The following is an 18,447-nucleotide window of genomic DNA, read 5'->3' as shown; positions in this document are numbered from 1 at the left end:
CATCCCTGCTGGCAGCCTCACTCCGGGTGGGCCCGCCAGCGCGCAGGAGTGAGTTCGCTAGTGACGCCCCCGCCAGCACCGCCAAGCTGCCCGGCGATGCAAGAATGCATGATCAATCTGCGCGCGCCCGTCTCTTCAGCGCGAAAAAGAAACGCCCTCACTCCAACATCCCGCCATACGTCCTGCATACATATTATTATGTAGTTATGTACATGTACTCTGTACTCCGTACGTCTATACGCAACACGCTCTCCATCTACACCAGACTGGATAGCCCACGTCCACGCAGCCTCCATCCCCTCCCCAGCCCGTCTCCCACGACAATGCCCGTTTGCGCCCTTATCTCACCGCTCGCAGGAGCATCACGGCTGCGACGAACACCTCCTTCGCCTGCGCGCTATGCCTGCCCAGGCTAGTCATGGGCGCCGCGGACCTCCCCTTCCGTCTCCACCCACCACAACTCCCCCCCCCCCCCCCCCCCCCCCCCCCCCCCCCCCCCCCCCCCCCCCCCCCCCCCCCCCCCCCCAAACCAACCCTCGTTTCGTAGGCTGCAGTGTTCGCCGGCATCAGGGATCTTACACAGGCCACGCACTGCAACGACTGGCCCGTAATCCGATCCCATATTATTATGAGTATTATTGCTGCTCTGTTTTTTTTTTTTCCTGCATTTCAATTCCTTCTGCCTTGGTTATTTTCCCCTGTCTTCGCCACCTCGTTGGTTATTGGTGCGTGGGCACCCCTGTTCCTCAAATTTGCGTCGTTGTTATTTTTATTGTTGTTATTACTCCGTACGGAGTACATATTGCTCTGCCTGGAATAATGGCCAACAATACGGAGAGAGCGCTGCTTTGAGGCGTCTGCATACGAGACAACGGACGATCCGCAGTGGCTTGCCGTTGGAGTCGCAGGTTGCACAGCTCGTCGTCCGTGCTCTTTGCTTGCTTGCGGAGTCTCTCTTGATCAACTACTGGACGCCTTTTTCTGTTGCTTGACAATCGGCTAAATTCTGAGTCATTTCCCTCCGTATTTAAGCACCCTCCGCATGGTGACTCTAACTCTTCGTACTCCATACAGCAACTATTATATAGAGTGTGGTATGTAACAAGTATACAAGGAGGTGGAGTACACTAACCCCAAGTTTCTCCCTTTGAGCAATCATCGATGGTTTGCCTCCTCAAGATAAAGTCCACCTGGCCCAACATGAATGGATGAGAGGTGGCAATATGCAATATAGTTACGCTTGTTTGTGCATCTGCACTCAATACAGCACCAATGCGCGTGTCCTTGACGCCACCGTCCCAAACTTCCCCATCGAAACAATGCACTGATAAGCTGTGGAGCGACATTGGAGAAGACGCTTTTTTAGGCTTGCATTGTCTGCATTTTATTCTCGGCCGTCAATTGCCGGTGTCAACTCTCTCAGCCGCATCGGTTCATTTGACTGTTTGCCTCTTTGCGAACGTGGCAGCTACGATAAGCGGGAAAACCACCGTTGCTTCAGCATACACCTATAAAAAGCGGGGAAGCCTTGTCAGCTAAAACGTGCCGAGATCGGGGAGAGGGGAAAACACTAAATGAACAATGTTTCTTTCTACCTTGACGCTTTGCGCATCTGCTTTGATTTTGCCCCAGCTCACGGCCTCGTCGGGTCGAGCTCCCGCATCGCTACCATCGAACTCCTGCGCGGTGTTGATGTACACGGCGCTCTCGGCGCCATTCCGCATCAGGCAGGCGTTTGCGATGTGGTGCTTGACCAACCCGCCTCCCAGAATGATGATCCCCGCACGCTTGGCCAGCGAGGACATGGAGTTAATTTTGCGGATGTCCTCGACAATATCGATGCGCAGCTGCTGCGGGGACGCCTTGTAGGTATGGAAATACAACATGTCGCCGAGACTCCCATCTGTCAACGCGGGACAGAAGACCGGGATATCATTCTTGTAGGCCCAGTAGTAGACCGACTCCTCGTTGTCGATCTCCTTCCCCAGCCGGCGTATGACCTTGCTGGGCGTCCAGTGCAGCGGCTCATCCGTCGCCTTCGACGCCTCCTGCTCCTCCAGCATCGTGTCCAGAATCGGCATCACCCAGTCCTCAAACGCGCAGTAATTGCTATTGGGCACAATCAGGTTCCCGATGCGATTCATGCCCTTTTCGCGCAGCGACGCGCCCTGCAGCGTGAACGACCCCAGGTATGTGGGCGCCAGACACTTGATCAGATCCTCCTCGACGCCGCCGGCCGTCGTGACGATTGCCGACACGTGCTTGTGCTGGACGAGGTAGCGCAGCGTGTCGCGCAGGCCCGAGGATATCAAATTTGACGTGTATCCGAGGAATATTGTCGTGCCCTGGCCCGTCTCGGGGTCCCGCCACGCTCTCTGATGCGAAATGGTTGGTTAGCAAGGAGTCAATAAACGGACGGGCGGCATCCGGGAATAGAGAATACCATGTCATTGATGATTCTTGCGGCGTCGGCAACGGCGGTGGCCTGGAACCCCATGCCGGCCATATTCTCCAGGAGCTCCGCGGCGGTGATGTCGCGGTCTGCGAATTTGTCGAAATTTACCCCGCTGACTTGCGGCGTGCCTTCGGGGACGGTGTCGGAAGCCACCAGGACGGCGTCCATGGCGTTGGATGGAGGCCCGTCGTTTTCGGAGGCCATGATCAATTACTTTGCACCCGGTGTCCAATTGAGTATATTGTAGGGGGAGGGGTCGATATGTTGTCTATACAAAGTACTGAGCTCTGGTCTTTCTTTCTTTTTCCTGTTTTAAGCGGGGAGAAACGAGCAAAAATTTTAAGCGGGGTTGGAGATAGAGCCGGAGGCCCGTCACAACGAGTTTTAGAGATAGATTTGTTTTAGAAGATTAGGTCTATCGCTATCCCTTTGACAAAACCCTTCAGCGCTGCGAGAGGCATGTCGCAGCTCAACATACAATCAAAAAACTTCCCGCCAATCAGAGCCCATCAGATCAAGCGACCCCGTGACCCGGCTTGGCGGGAGCTGACATAATGACTCCCCCCACGTTTAGAGTTTGCGCTGCCAGCCAATGCGCGCCGTTCTCGAATTTTCTGGCGAATCAGCGGCGGCGGCGGAGTGGGGCGTTTCGCGGCCTTTCGCTGTTTTGGGCGGTACCAGGGGCCAGCAAGCCACGCTGGCGGTGCTGATGATTGGCCACGCCCGTCCTAGCATTCGATACCGCGTAAGGCCCTGTACGGCCCGGGGGGGAGTTGCCAGCTGTGGCGCAGCCCACCAGCGGCCCTTCGCGCTGTCGTCGGCACTGCTGCGCTGGCGGCATCGTGCTTGCTGGAGGAGGGCCCAGGCCAGGCCCTGACAGTGCACCGGACGCCGGACTCACCGCGCGCAGCCCACCGCGATCGCCTGTCCCCGGCGGCGGATTCTCCCACACGCGGATCGCCAAGAGCGCCGCACGTGACACAACCTAAAAATCCCAGCTCCAAGTTTGAGATCCGGAGAGGCAAATCGTGCCATTGGCGGCCGGTCGTTGCGCGGCGCTTGTTGGCCTGAATCAAGCCGGTTCATCATTATTGGCATCGCCGAATTTCTTCTCTCCTGCATCCTTCACCCTCGAGACTCTCGCCTCCGCCGCGCTGCGTTGCCGTGCAGCTCTTCTCTCCTACCAACTACCTTCTTCGTGTCGCATTTCGAGTTTTTTTTTTTCTTCTCCCGCACTCTGATACCCTGGTTCCGTCGCGCACCGACAACCCTACCCGCTGTCGACGCTCCTTACGCCAGCTCACCCCAACCCAAGACACTCCTTTAGGCTTCCATTATCCGGTGCAGAATCTGTCACGCATCTGACCTCGTTTTTAATTGCCGCCCGCAGCTTCCCGCCTATCGCTAACTCGAGCTCTGCATATACGACCCCCGTCAGTCTTTTTCGCCCGTTTTTGTGCACGTCGTCTGGTACTGCTGCCTCAAAGCTCGACTCTCTCGCTTAGGCCCCGGTGATGTTGCACTAAAAGCGTGACCGTCAGAGGAATGTTCAACAGGTGTATCCCATCAAAAGAAGCAACACAACCCCGTTCCTCACAAGCCTTGGCGGTGGAAAAAAACCCCCGGATTTTTCGCGACTTGCAGCTGCAGTGTCAGCATTTGCGATTCGGCTTCCAGTGTACGTGATTCCGCTGTCCGGCCCTAGTCTCTGTTGCATCTGGGCTTTCGTCGCATGTGGCCATGCTTCCCAGCCTGACGTGTGTTTGTATCTGCGCTGTTCTTCAGCTTAACGTCAACCAGCTGGTTCTTGTGCTCGCCGCTCTGCAGATCTGCCTCTAGATCCCACAAAGCAATCTTTCTGTCTCTTGTTGTTTTATTCTGCTGCAGTTCTGTCTCAAACGCTGCCAAGCCTTTGCGCCAACAGTCACGTGAACGCGTTCACGCCTCATTACTAATCAGCTGGCATCCGCAGTTTATGTTAATTGCTGATGGCCTCGCGATTCCCTCCAAGGGACCGCTCACCCCATCGATATAGTGATCGTCGCTCCCTTACATCTGGGCCTCGCGGGGGAGATGACGCCAATTCTATCCCGCTTGGCCGGGAGCCGCCCAGGGGCCCGAAAGCTCTAATCGACTCGTCAAGAGCAGGACCCTTCACGCCGGCAGGACCCAGAGGAAGGGGAACGTCTAGTAGGACGGACTACCGAGACCGTGATTCTCGCGATTCACGGGATTCAAGAGATGGCCCCACTTCGTTCAGACGGGACTCCGACCGTGAATGGTCGCGCAGAGACCGGAACTTCGATTCAAGGGATTCTCGTCCGTCATTCAACCGCGGTCGATCCAGGTCGCCTCCACTGAGAGATTTTCGTGATTCGGCACCCCGGGATCTTGACTTGCCAAGGTTGTCACGGCCTAGTCGAGATGGGCCTTCAGGGCCACTGCTATCGGATCTTTCACCTGTCCGTGGTGGGTCGGTACGTGGTCGTGGCCGTGGCGAACGTGAGAGAGGACGAGGCAGGGGGTTTGCAGATGATCGTGATTTGTTTCGAAGAAGGAGTCTGTCTCGAGACGCTTGGAGGGACCGTGATTCCCGTTTTGAACGCGACAGAGACCGAGACCGGGATCGGGACCGTGAAAGAGATAGAGAAAATAGAGAAAATAGAGAAAGAGATGAACGACGTGACAGATTTGAGAGACGAGGAGATGACTCACGTTCAGAAAGGGACGAGAGGGATAGACTTTCTGACCGACTGGAACGCTCTGATACTTGGAAGAAAGACCGGATTCCCAGCAGGATAGAGCCCAGAGGTTCCTCTGTAGCGGCCACAATATCCCCGTCCACCATCTCGCCACGGTCGTCTGCTACACAACTAGTTTCTTCAAAGGATGAGCCTTCCGATGCTTCACAAAAAGCTCCTATTGCCCCAGCATCGCTTCCCAAAGAACAAAATAAAGTTTCCAGCAAGCAGGATAGCTCTTCAGTCCGTCAGGAAAGTTCTACGGACCGACCAATAACTCACTTCCCACATCAGTCAGCATTCACAGAGGTTCCTGCCTTTGGCTCGTTTACGGGAAGTCCTCGCCCAGCTGCCGCAAGCGTTACAGCCCAGCCTTCAGCACCAGGTACAACGCCTTCCCGAGGCCGGACACCATCTGCATCAACACCTGCTGTTGCTCCTGCAGCTCAGAATGATGGCTTTGGTGCATCGTCCGTTCGCCCACCTACGTGCCCTCGTGCTGATAGGGCGGATAATCAGCAGGCCCCTGACGTTCGTAACAAGGGCGAACTGTCAATACGGCCAGGTCGACCGCCGCCTACATCTCCAAACGTTCCCCCTACTCCGTCGCTTGATCGCAGGGAAATCACTCCCTCTACTCTTGACAGCCATGGCGAAGAACGATCGCCGGGACTGTCGGCGCAGACCTCTGGTCCCATGTCTCCAGCCATAGGCCCTTCGATTCTCCCCCCACTTGCGATTTCTCGAGCGCCGTCTGACATCAGTGGTTCACCTGTAACACAGCGGCGGCCATCAAACACCCAGACTTCACCGCGTATGCCATTTTCAAACATACCAACTGGGCCAAGGGCGCTGCAAAGGCCCGTTGCCCCACGCGCCAATGCCAAAGGAAGCAATCAATGGGTCCGACCGGGGTACGGCAATCGAGGACAGCCGGCTATTACCTCCGGCTCCCCCACTAAACGTGATAGCCACCCTGATGAGAAGGACGCAACAGTGCCAGGCTCTATCGAGTCGCGCAGGGAGGACGATCAACATGATGAAAAATCTGGCTTAATTGGAGCAGTCAGTTCAGAAAAAGGGATACAAAAGGCAGAAGATGATGCCATACTTGATCCCGATACTGGGAGTGTAAATATGAGAAAAGCGTCTCCAGACCCCCAAGACAAAAATGAATTTCGTCGACTCAGGGATGACAGTATGCTATTACCTATGCTACTTGCTGAATCTAGTGGTGAAGTGTCAGACGACGAGGATGACCTGGATGAAGAGGACTTCAACCAAGGCGAGCAACGATTCGAGAAGGAGATGCAGGCACTGGCTGCAGAAATACCGCCTCCTCCACTTGAGGACCCTGTGGTTGTTGGCCTGTTGCTAAAAATACAAATGCTCGGTATGATTGCCGAAGGTGCCATCCCAGCATCGTTGGACGAGCCGGGTGCAGCCATTGAAATCGAGACATCAGATGGCCCTCCGACTCTTCTCCCGCTTCCCAGTAAAGAGGCGAATGATGTTGAACTTCCTGATGCTCCAGCAGCGGCCGATGATTCTATGGCTGACGTGCCAAAGCTGGAAAATCTTCCCTTTTTGAGCGCCGGGCCACCGACACCGTTTTCTGATATGGACAGTTATCAGGAGAATCTTCGATCGCATGAGCGACTGAAGAATACGATTCGCGATGAGATGAAGAGTCAGCGCAAAGAAATATCTAAATACCATGCCGACTTGCGTGAACAGTACCGTGCATATTACCGGCCCTGGAGACTGGCGGTTGATGCGATGGACCGGAAGAAAGCCGCAGAAGAAAAGAAAGCGGTCACTCCGGTCCCAGCCACGCCTCCAAGTACAGCCGCGTCAGCTGCAGCAAATCCAATCCTTGAGGGGCGGAGGGGGTACCGAATGAACAGCGAATTAGACTTTCAACTTGCATTAAAGGCATCCACCATCACTGCCGAAGAGGAGAATGCACGTCGCAGGGATCAAGAACCTACAGCACGACCTGACTTGTCTCGAGAAGCACCAATTCCAGACATGCTCGACCCGGTCCAAAAAGAAAAGTTGATATTTCAAGATACGAATCAGGTGGTTGATCCAGCAATGGCATTCGAAGTCTTCTCGTTCAATCTTCCTCCTGATGACTTTACGCCTGACGAACATAAAATCTTCACTGACACATTTATGTCCCATCCAAAAAAATGGGGTAAGATTGCTCAAGCCATTCCAGGCCGGACTTTCCAACAGTGTATCAATCACTACTACCTAACGAAGGATGAGATGAAATACAAGGCCAAGCTGAATAAAAGATATGTTCGAAAGCGAGGAAAGAAACCTGTTTCGAGGCCACCCAGGTCCAATGCTCTTATGGCTGATCTTGGGGTTGTTCGGCCCCTCTACGAGGGCGATGACGCTGGAGAATCAACTCCTGCTGTCACAGATACAGGACGGCCAAGACGAGCGGCAGCACCCACTTTTGGGGACAACGCCGCTGATACAGAGACCAGCACGCCAACACCAACCTCGGGCAAGCGAAATAATGGAAAGGACGGGACTGATCAATCAGCCGAGAAACCTGCAAGACGCGGTGGCAGGGGTGGAAATCGTGGAGGACGGCGAACTAGAACTCAGAATATGAACCACACCCCTATTGCCGCTGCTCCTCCAAAAACAGCCCCCGAGCCTATTATTGAAAGTGCTGCAGAGACGATCGTCCTAAAACCGAAAGATGAACCTGAAAAAGTGGCGGCTGAGACTGCTCCCTTGAGGGCCAAATCTAGTAGATCGCGCACAAAGGAAGTCAAAGAGACCCCGCCCGCCACCTCAGAGCCACCAGAAGGAGACTCGATGTCGAGATTGCCAGAGCCCGGTGGCTACGGTTCCCAGCAGCCTACAAGCTACTGGTCTGTGCCGGAACAGCGAGATTTTCCTGACCTTGTGGCACATTTTGGTCGAGATTTTGAAGGCATATCGCAGTTTATGAAGACGAAAACCCCAACTATGGTAAGCTAGTGGAAAATAGACATGCTGTGTTTGATTGTTGACAGTTCCTATAGGTTCGAAACTACTTCCAGCGAGCCATTGACCAGGGCAAGAGTGAGCTTGAGGATCTGGCCCTGGCCGCTGAAGCCAAAAAGCAGAAGGGGGAGCCAACGGGGCCTCTACCTGTACCAAGCCAGCCTACCAAGCGGCGGTACGATGCCATTCCCTCTGTTGTTGGGCCACGACCTCTAGCTCCCAACACGGAGAATGAGCTAGGAGACAGGATGACCAGCACGAAATCCAAACCAGGAGTTATTCCACTAGCAGCAGCGCCGCCTGCTATTCAGCCTCGCCAGCCAGTAGAGAAAGGACAACCTCAGCAGACATTCTATCCTGGACCACATGTAGGCGGGCCTCAGATAATGCCTGTATCCTCTACTGAAGATCCTCAACAGCGTGGACGTGTCCAGAACCAGCGTCAACATGGTCCTCGTCTTGGCTACTTTTCTGAATCTCGCTCCGAAATCAGACCTGCTCCTGCACAGGTGAATATCCCAGGTGGTCCTTTGCAAGAGATGGAGCTAAAACGGCAACAATCGCAATCTATTGCCTCTCTTCCACCAGGTATGCATCCTCAGGGTATCAGTCGACACAATGTCCCGCCTGATGGCCCAGATGTTGTCTATCAACAAGTGCCCCAGTCGTCTCCATTTTCGCAGCCTTCATACCTCCAGCCGCGCTCGAATGTGCCACCTGCGACTATGTCCCAGCCCCATTCGCGACGTCCCAGTAGGGGTGTTCCGTCAACTGCAGCGTCGCCTCAACCCACACCGAGAATGGAACCTAATCTGTCATCTGCCGATATGCTTGGCCAGTCCAAGATCATGTACAGACAACCCTCGCAATATATGGACATCAATCGCCTGACTCCGTCGGGTTCACCACAAAAAGAACTCAGTCTGCCAAACTCTATGCAGGGCTCAGGACCTCCAGAGCCCCCACGACAGGTCCCTGCAAAACGCTCTAATATTATGAGTATCTTGAACGACGAGCCAGAAGATCCACAGCCACGAAAACGCTTTGCGAGCCCACGTCCTGCCTCTCCACGCCCTGCGTACAAAAGTCATGCTTTGCCAGCGCATTCTAGCCGCTCTGACGATACAAACCAGCCGTACCAAAGGCCACAATATACCCCTGTTGGCTCACGTCAGCCACAAGTGCCTCATTCCTCACAGCAACAGCAGCCTCACTCACAAATGAGCTCAAGCCAGGCATACTCGGGCTATTCTGGCCACTACGGTAGCTCTTCGTCAGGTGGCTCATTGAATCAAGATTGGGCCGCGAGATTTGATCCTCGAGGGCAACAGCAGAGTCAAGTCTCTAACCCAGTCGACCAACATGCATCTCGTCTGACAAGACAACCTTCAGCGAGCCATATTTATACTAATACCGGCATGCCTCACTCTGCCCCGGCATCTACAATTCAACCCATGGCACAACAACAGCCGCCTCCCTCAAGCCAGCATCAAAGTCAACGTCCACCTTTCGCGCATCAAGTGATGCAGCAACCACAGCCGATGCACATCCAAGGGCAACAGAGCTCCTCTAGCAGCGGCTCGCCAATGTCCCAGCATTTGCCGCAGACCTTTTCTCGGCCTGGCAGCCCGCCAATTCAGCGGCATAGTATTTCGTATGCTTCAAAGTCGTCTCACCCGCGGCCCGCTTCACCGATACCACCGTCGAGTAGTCTAAGTAAACCTCCACAGCAATCTCCAAGGTTTGCTTCCTACACTCAAAGCCCCGGCCACCAGGTTCAACCAGCTATGGAAAATTCGCACCATACTAGTCATCTCTACCGACAGCCTAGTGCCCAAGGTGCCCCGTCACAGCAATACGGGCAGTCAGTACGCCGTGTCCCGTCGCTGTCACCCAGACATCAACCATCCCACCTGCCCTCGTCACAGCATGCGTTGGCACAGCAGGAAATCCAGTCACAGCGTGCTCATCGTGCATCATTCAGCATAGGCCAGCAGGCTACGCCTCAATTCCATCGCAACCCTCCTCCAGCTCACACCCCAAGTCTTAGCCGGACCGCAGGAATCCCGATGGAAAGGTCTTACACTCCCCCGTCTGGGTTGTCGCAACATATTTCCGGTCCCGGGGGCAACACCAGCGCCCATATGTATTCATCAGGTAGCCTAGTGCATTCCCAAAGCCGTCATATGCAACAACAGGGCCGCCCCCCGCCTCAACAGCAACAAACGCAGCATCCAACCCAACAACCACCGCACTCGCTGCACCAACTTCCTCCAAGACATCCAGGTGGCGGGTCTGGGTCCGGAATGGATCATCATATGTATGACCGTAGATAATTACGAAATACAAGGCAGTGATGCTATCAGGACATAATGTTTATTGTATTTATTTGATTTTTTACACGTTTTACCCTTTCACCGGCCCTCTAAATGAGCTCCATTCCTTTCTGATTTTTCTTAACTCCTTTCTCTGCTAGTTTCTTTGACGTCAACATTTTCTTCTGTTTCTTTGCAATGTCAGAATGCACTAGGCTACACTGTATGAATATGACGCTCTCCAGTTATGATATCAAAGTTACGAGGTATTTGCAAATCATGGCCAGTTTCATTAACTCGTTTTTCAGACACACCTTTCCCACATCTGATATTTCTATGTAAGGGCTAGATATAAAAATAATGTACATAATAACGGACATTTTATTCGTCAAAATCGTATTGCTGAATAGGGTATAGAAAGGTACAGTTCACAAATGCTGATTTCGCCAAGTATTCAGCAGATGGGTGTACAAGAACGACAAACAGGGGTGAACCCATCCCGGAAAGCAAAGGTGCTAATGCAGCTTCATTTTAAAGCGTAAATAATTAAATATCCAGAGGGGAAGAAAGCGAACAACGCCCAGAAAACCCTGCTGGTAAAGCTCAGAAAATCACATCACAACACAGTCCTTGCTCCTATCTTTCTCCCTAAAGCGTTCATGATGTGTTCCTGCTACGATTGGAACTTGAGACCGCCGCCTGGGAGGCGGCACTTGGTATGAACCGTCGTGACTATAGCTCGACGTCCTAGGCCCAGCAATGCTATTCGCTACGCCGAATTGTGGGATATGATGTGCTTGCGGATTATACGGCGGCGTCTGCGCGGCTTGTTCATAGGTGGGAGGCGGTGCGTCAGCGTCAGCAGAGACGGTTTGATGAATGGGAGTGCCAGGAGGGGGCACTAATGGGCGAACAACCTGTGAGTGTCGGGGTTGTCGATGTCCTGTTGCTGATGGGCGTCGATGGCCCTGAGGGGTGGCGCTGCTGGCGGATCGGGCATGAACAACACCTGTCTGCTGTCTTGGAGACTGAGGCTGGGGACGACTTGAACGACGTTCCCGCTCGCGCTGTTCTTCTTCATCTTGAAATTGAAGAGCCAAAGCGTACGCATAATCGGCATCCGTTTGCTCATTATGCACTGCAAGTTGACTAGAATTGTTGTCGTTTCTAGCAGTTCCATCAGCTCCAGTTTGATGGAGTTGTTGCAATTGACCAGAAGATGGGGCATTTCCGGTGGAACGGAAATCTCCAGAAAACAGCCCAGATCCTCCGCCATTGGAATCGACGAGGCTCTCCCATACAACATCGGCGTGTCTAGCATAGCCAGCATCAGTTACAAGGCTGAATAGCTCATTTGACTGTGGATGTTTATAAAGAGTAGAAAAGTGCTCATTTCGAAATAATATAGAGACCGAGCCGGGCTCAATACAGCGGCGTAATTGTTCAAGGCCAAATGAGCTTAATTGCGTAGGATTCTCTAGGTTGAAACGTTGGATGTGATCAATATCCTCGATCAGCTGCTCTTCTGTAGGAGAAAGAGTGCCACCAGCCATCACTCGTTCTTCTAGCTCCTCTTTCCGAAAGTGTAGCAGTTGAATATCGTCATGATACTCCCCTGCTCGAAGCATTGCTTCGTGGGCCTTGGAGGATGGCGAAGCAAGCCATCCATGTACCAAAGGAAGATGAAAAGCACTATATAAAGTAATATCGCGCGTTTTATGAAATTTCCCCGGCTGGTTAGGATTTACATCCTAGGAACAGTTAGAAAAAGTGTCAGTCGAATAGGGGGTTCATGCAAAAGGTACATACGGGAGTTAAACGTGGATTCACATTCATTCCTGTATGTAACATAGTTAAGAACTTGCTGAGATCCTCGATGTCAGGCAGCTGATGTTCTTCGTTAACGTAGGTTGTGAGTTCATCAAAAAGGGCTTGTATCAGCAGCCCCAACGATATCCTCTCCCGGGAGGATAGAGCTCTTATAAGAGGAGACTGGTTATCAAGCGGTGTCCGCATCACCAGACTATTAACAAGAGCCAAAAGTGGGCAAGGACCGTTCTCATTTTGGACGAGAATTGGTGATTGACGCATCGCTTTGTTGATTCCATCGGTCCAATTAACGATACGGACACCATATACCTCAGAAGGCGGCTCTTGAACAGGGGGTATTTGACTTGTAGGCAGTTCCTCCTTGACTTGAGTGGAGTGCACCGATGGAGCTTCATGTGGGTATTCGAGAGACTTGTTACGTTCACAGCCAGCCCCACCAACAGAGGCCCCGGCCAAACTGCCAGATGGAGCGGGTAGCGATTCTTGCAAAGGGACATGATGGGCACTACCTTCTACTCCCAAAACTAGGACAGACTGGGCAGAGGCCTTACCCAATCCTTCGTCAAGTGAAGCTGACGGAGCAGATTGCGTATCAATGCCGTGGGAAGAAGGGTGCAGTGATGAACCACCAGTATTGGATGGAGCTGTAGCAGCATAAAGCCAGTTAGCTTCACGCTGATGTCAAACGAGGAGCCCGGAGTATACTCACTTAGGTGGGGAGAGAACGTTGTATCGGGATTCGATGTTGCATCAGAAAGACTACGCTCCAGCCTGGCTCGAAAAGGATTGTTTGATTGTAGCTCAACTCTTTGAGGCGAATTTGGGGAAGCACTACTATGAAACGAGCCGACGAATCGGTCGTCCCCCTGATGTGTGTTTCCAACATGCTGACTAGAGGGTACACTTCCCTGTTGATTGCTGTCGCTCGCCTCAATTTTAGGAGGAACACAGGGTGGTCCAGTGTTTCCAGGTTGGCTTGGTAACTCTGAGTTACGGGCCGCTTCTCGTTGGGATATTCGAAGGTTTTGGAAGGTGGGCAGTACACCGTGGTTGTCACTCTGGCGATCCCCAGTGACAGGGGCACTCGCGTCCGGGGCCGGTACAGGTTGAGATTGTAGTCCCAAGTTCGAATTGGAAGGATGCGCCTCTGCGGTGTTCGCGCTCGCTCCAGATTGCTTGATATCCATGACCGGCTCACCCCCACAAATGTCCACGGCCAGAGGGAAAGCTCTTAGAGCATTGAAAATGCGCTTGAAGGCAAAAGTTCAAAGCATACACTGGGACGCTGAAACAGGCACAGCACTAGCTCGGTGAGATTCTTTTGGTAAGGCTGGCGTGGACAGCGACGTGCACAGCGGCGCGGGGCGCGCGAAGGTGAGTGCGGCGATCTCGTGGACGTACGTTTTAGACAGCGAACGACGGAGTAAACACAAAAGAAAAGAGGTCAGGGAGACATACAGCAGAAAAGAGTTGTTTGCCCGTTTCGACGCGCAGAAAACGAGCGGACGAGCATTCCGTGGAGGCTCAATTGGCCGAATAGGCGGCGACGATCTCAAATACGTAACGTCACAGCGGCTGCGCCACAGTGGCTGGTGCATTCGGAACATCGATGATCCGCACGAAGATTTGCCGAACTTTATTGCATCAAAATGGACGAAAGAGCTTTGGTGGGCCTTCAGAACCGCCGCGATGGGGGGTTTGAAGCCGGAAGCTTACTGTCTATTTTGATTCCCCGGAAATTAAATGAAAATGGACTCACGAATAGTTCCAAACTCCTACATTGCGCTTCAGCTGCCGTCAGGAACAACCAAAGTTTTACAGGTAGTTCCATACACGTACGTTTCAAGTATGGCTGGTGTGAGCACTCTTGTTCCTCATGCTTGACTGCGTCCTTCCCGTTCTACTTTAGGCTGACCTCTTTTCAAGAAACATTTCACTGGGAAAGTACGGCTCTTTCCCGGCAAACCAAATCATTGGACGGCCGTTCCACCTTACATTCGAGATACTCGATGAACCGGATGAACGTGGACATGTCTTGCGTGTTGTCCCAGCTGCAGAATTGCATACTGAATCGTTGATGACGGATGGGTCTTCGGCGGAGCTTGAAGACGGGGTGGAAGCCGAAACTGGTCGTCGAGAGGATGATGCTCCTAACCCCCGCGACAACCGCAACATCCAAGACGATAACTCAGCCCAGCTCCTAACAATGGAAGAAATTGAGAATTTAAAACAAGGAACGACTGGTGCTGGAAAGGAGATTATCGCAAAGTTACTGCAATCGCATTCTATGCTAGACCAAAAGACGGCTTTTTCTCGCGCCAAGTATACCCTTAGGAAGAGAAGAAAATACTTGAAGAGATTCACTCCGCTTCCGCTTGATGTGTCACTACTCACCAATTGGATGCTTAATGACAAGGATTCGTCCAGGACAATGGAACTTCGCGACGAGTTAGTGGGGTTAATAGGCTGTTGGGCCAATGTTCACCATGGCGGGGACGATATCCTTTCAGATCCAACAGACTCTGAACCTCGTGGCAGGTGGCTCATGGTTGATGATACAGGCGGGTTACTTGTTGCCGCGATGGCAGAAAGAATGGGAATACTTTACCCCTCCCCAGCAGAGATGAGCCAAGCGTCTCTCGAATCCGTGCCTGAGGAAACCGAAGTCGAAATGGAAACAGTACAAACAACTGACCTGGATGATACTGCGGAGAATGGCTCTACAGCTCCACGGCCATCACAGCGCCGGCACCGAGAGCCGGGTATGTCAGCAAAAAGCACAAGCATCACACTAATACACCCAAACTTTCAACCCAACCTTACCTTTTTGAAATATTTCGCTTATGACCTGAACGATCCGCCCGAAAACCACCCCCTTCACACTAACCTTAAAACACTCTCTTGGATCCAACTTGTTGATCCAGAGTCTGATAACACCTATGCTAACGAGCCCGCTTTGGTACCCGATTCCGTCCTCGAGGAGTGGAAACCTAGTAAGAGAGGTGGTTATTATCGAAAACGACGCCGATGGACAAGAGTTCGCTCTGTTGTAGAAGAAACTCGTGCCGGTGGTTTCGATGGTTTGATTGTGGCGACCCTAATGGACCCCGTTTCCGTTTTGAAATACACGGTTCCATTGCTCGCTGGCTCAGCGCCGGTGGTGGTATACTCACCACATATTGAGCCACTTGTGAAGCTTGCTGATCTATACTCTACGCTGCGCCGCGCCGCTTATCTGAACCAGAAGCAGCGCGCCAACGAAGAACGAATTGCCAATGATGAGTCCAACGATGCCGAAGAGCGAGAAGGCAATACGGGAAATAGCCCGCAGGCCTTTACTTATGACGAGGAAGACTTCCCGGTTGATCCCTCGCTTCTGCTGGCCCCATCGATCCAGACATCGCGCGTCCGGCCCTGGCAGGTGCTCCCAGGACGCACGCATCCCCTTATGACGGGGCGAGGGGGTGCAGAAGGCTATGTATTTCACGCCACACGCGTGATCCCAGCAGGAGGGAAAGTCGAAGCTCGGGGCGTTCCGGGCAGGAAGAAGAGAAAGCTCGCTGCTGATACTCCCGAGCAGTCGAGGGCAAGCGAGGCCGATGGTGACTCGTAAATTCTGCGCCTCTTTGCCGTCTTAACTAGCTAGAATTTAAAATGCCTTTCTTCCTAAAATATACATTTCACTTTCTTCAACTCTCGACAAAGAAGTTCATATGTACTCAAATACTCCGTACTCATCCTGAAATATAACCCTTATGTAGCTAAGTGTTGCTGTAACAGCCAATAACGAGCATTGGTGGTTTAGTGGTAAAATCCGTCGTTGCCATCGACGGGCCCCGGGTTCGATTCCCGGCCGATGCATTTTTACTTCCATAACAAATTCAACATAATTTTTTTTATCGTAAATTCTATTCCTTAGTAGGCAAATTTTGAGAGAAAACGTCCTCACTAGCCAGCCTGACAGTTGGTGTTCACTAATATTATCTCGCAAGCGATGCAAAACACACCGCGCCTCGTCAAAGCGAAGAACTTCATACTCGACATCTGTGTGCTTCACCAAGACTGGTTCCTACCAGGACCGGATTAAAAACAATGTATCTGACACCTGCGCCTCTACTATCAAACCTATATCGGCTACATGGATATTTTCACTTCGTGGAAGCGCCAGTGCGGTTCCACTTCGGAACGCCGTCGGGCTGATTGAACCGTGTATATACTACCTACAGTTACATTATCAGATAGTATATGGCTCAAGTTTTCAAGATATAACATTCTCTATTTCCAAATATAAGTCCTTTATATCTTCCATCGGTGGAAACATTGGTAAAAGGCCGACTCGAGGGAAACGAAAATACAAGAAGCTATTATAATCTGCCTTAAGGAAACCGACCAGCGACGGGAGGTTCCGACACCCAGCGTCAGCGTTCATAAGTCGTCCACATTTGAGCAATATCCCGTCGGATATCCTGAACTGCCAAGAAGGGGTCGAAGAGCATCCTGTGCGATTAGCCGAAAATTATTTAGCCGAAGTCCTAACAAGGGTTTCTTGAGAAATGGTCAGTTACTCAGTAGAAAAAGGGCCGAAGAAGCATCTAGCCACAGTTCAAATCGAGAAGAGCATTGAACGAAGGATCCTGAAGAAGTTGACTTGCGGTTAAGCGCTGCTCGGGGATAACAGAAAATCCTCTGGTGAAAACAGATACTGCGAGTGCTTTCTCCGCTGAACTGATTCCAGGTCGAAAACGAGCAATTTTTCTCCCAACATACGTTCTATCAGGCCTTGAACTTTGGTCATACCAGCTATCCTTAGCTTTGTTGTCAATATACTTTCCTCTCAAATTCTCCGGCAATGGGCCTATGGATTTAACCACATCATCCAGCCAATAAAAGAGGCAGGGGCCACCAAAATATAGCTGTGAAAAAACACACATATAGCCCCACATATCACAAGAAAAGTTGGGAGAAGCATTATGAAGTCGCTCTGGAGAACAATATTCATACGGTGGTGACCCATCTGGTGTCACTGAGTCTCCGACTTTCATGGATATTCCAAAGTCTGCAAGATAGAATCTCTTTGACTTCAATTCTTCTGGCAGTTTCAATGGCATCACAAGTTCTCCAGGTCTCCAAATCATCGATATTGGGTATCTTACTGGCCGGCCCAGAATATCATATTTGCCAGCTATGCTTAAATGCTTGGGAAGAGCACTGTCTCTCAAGACATTCTTGATGTTGAGGTCTACTAGATGTATTAGCATTTTAGTATTAATAGCCTGGGCATTGCTTACCTCGGTGAACAAAGCCAGCTTTATGTAGACTCTCTAATCCTTGTAAAAGATGTCTAGCAGCAAACATGCGAGTTGCAAGAGACATGGCTGCTATTTCATGATAGCGAAGTCCCGGGCCCAGAAATGGGTATACAAGAACATAATGGTTTGAATTCTCACCACGGAGTAAAAAGACATCTTGAAATAGAACGAGATGTGATGTATCTTTTACAGCCCGACGAATGGTACTCTGAATATGATATTCATGCCCATCCGAAGTGCCGGAAGTACCTGAAGTCATGACTTTTATCGCAACATCGTTTTTGTGTTTCAGATCATGGGCAAGCCAAACAGTAGAAAAACCTCCATGGTCAATTTTATGGTCTATGCGGTATCTCTGATTGAGGACTTCCCCTATCCGGAGAGGATAATACCGAACTGGTCCTACACAATAGGACATCTCCTGTTCTGCTGCATCCATGACATCAATTGCAGCATCGGATTCACCATCCACTATGTCACTGCAGTCAACATTGTGCGAGAGGCTGGGTATTGTGGGCGGACCCAAGTCATAGTCAGTGTTGTTATTCTCACGGTGTTTGGGTGGTGTTGGATTTAGGATGAGCATCTTTGCGGGCCGCGATGTGTAGAGACTTGATTGAATTAAGGCGTAGGTGGCTGCAAATAGAAAAGCTGAATAGAGGAAAAGCCGAATTCCTCGCTTGACAACGACGATGGCTAGGTGGCAAGGAAAGCAGCTGTTGCATGTTAGCCGGCATTATCAACATTAATATGACAGTAAAATAGGTATCTACCTACCTTACTAG

The 18,447-nt window shown here is 51.7% G+C and overlaps 5 protein-coding genes and 1 non-coding gene across 6 annotated transcripts; 3 read left to right on the top strand and 3 right to left on the bottom strand.

The window, feature by feature from the left end:
* Nucleotides 1-1,535: 1,535 nt before the first annotated feature.
* On the bottom strand, nt 1,536-2,623 carry DYS1 (Deoxyhypusine synthase; the record flags this gene model as incomplete). The annotated part of the gene is made up of 2 exons (XM_049249954.1): nt 1,536-2,375; nt 2,444-2,623. 2 exons carry the CDS (start codon nt 2,621-2,623, stop codon nt 1,536-1,538), a joined length of 1,020 nt encoding a protein of 339 aa, XP_049111114.1.
* Nucleotides 2,624-4,443: 1,820 nt separating this feature from the next.
* On the top strand, nt 4,444-10,544 carry LOZ57_000859 (uncharacterized protein; the record flags this gene model as incomplete). The annotated part of the gene is made up of 2 exons (XM_049249953.1): nt 4,444-8,193; nt 8,247-10,544. 2 exons carry the CDS (start codon nt 4,444-4,446, stop codon nt 10,542-10,544), a joined length of 6,048 nt encoding a protein of 2,015 aa, XP_049111113.1.
* Nucleotides 10,545-11,134: 590 nt separating this feature from the next.
* On the bottom strand, nt 11,135-13,540 carry LOZ57_000858 (uncharacterized protein; the record flags this gene model as incomplete). The annotated part of the gene is made up of 3 exons (XM_049249952.1): nt 11,135-12,274; nt 12,333-12,997; nt 13,063-13,540. The coding sequence occupies 3 exons, from the start codon at nt 13,538-13,540 to the stop codon at nt 11,135-11,137; spliced, it is 2,283 nt and encodes a 760-aa protein (XP_049111112.1).
* Nucleotides 13,541-14,102: 562 nt separating this feature from the next.
* On the top strand, nt 14,103-15,966 carry TRM6 (tRNA (adenine(58)-N(1))-methyltransferase non-catalytic subunit trm6; the record flags this gene model as incomplete). Its single annotated transcript, XM_049249951.1, has 2 exons — nt 14,103-14,188; nt 14,280-15,966. The coding sequence occupies 2 exons, from the start codon at nt 14,103-14,105 to the stop codon at nt 15,964-15,966; spliced, it is 1,773 nt and encodes a 590-aa protein (XP_049111111.1).
* Nucleotides 15,967-16,143: 177 nt separating this feature from the next.
* On the top strand, nt 16,144-16,214 carry LOZ57_000856. The gene has a single exon. It is a non-coding gene; the product is annotated as a tRNA-Gly (tRNA).
* Nucleotides 16,215-16,945: 731 nt separating this feature from the next.
* On the bottom strand, nt 16,946-18,248 carry LOZ57_000855 (uncharacterized protein; the record flags this gene model as incomplete). Its single annotated transcript, XM_049249950.1, has 2 exons — nt 16,946-17,592; nt 17,642-18,248. 2 exons carry the CDS (start codon nt 18,246-18,248, stop codon nt 16,946-16,948), a joined length of 1,254 nt encoding a protein of 417 aa, XP_049111110.1.
* Nucleotides 18,249-18,447: the final 199 nt, after the last annotated feature.

The sequence above is a fragment of the Ophidiomyces ophidiicola genome (genome assembly GCF_022830035.1).
Source record: "Ophidiomyces ophidiicola strain CBS 122913 chromosome Unknown scaffold_2, whole genome shotgun sequence".
In the NCBI taxonomy this organism is placed as follows: domain Eukaryota; kingdom Fungi; phylum Ascomycota; class Eurotiomycetes; order Onygenales; family Onygenaceae; genus Ophidiomyces; species Ophidiomyces ophidiicola.
Note: the sequence above shows the minus strand (reverse complement) of the source record. Positions and strands in the feature narration are given on the sequence as shown.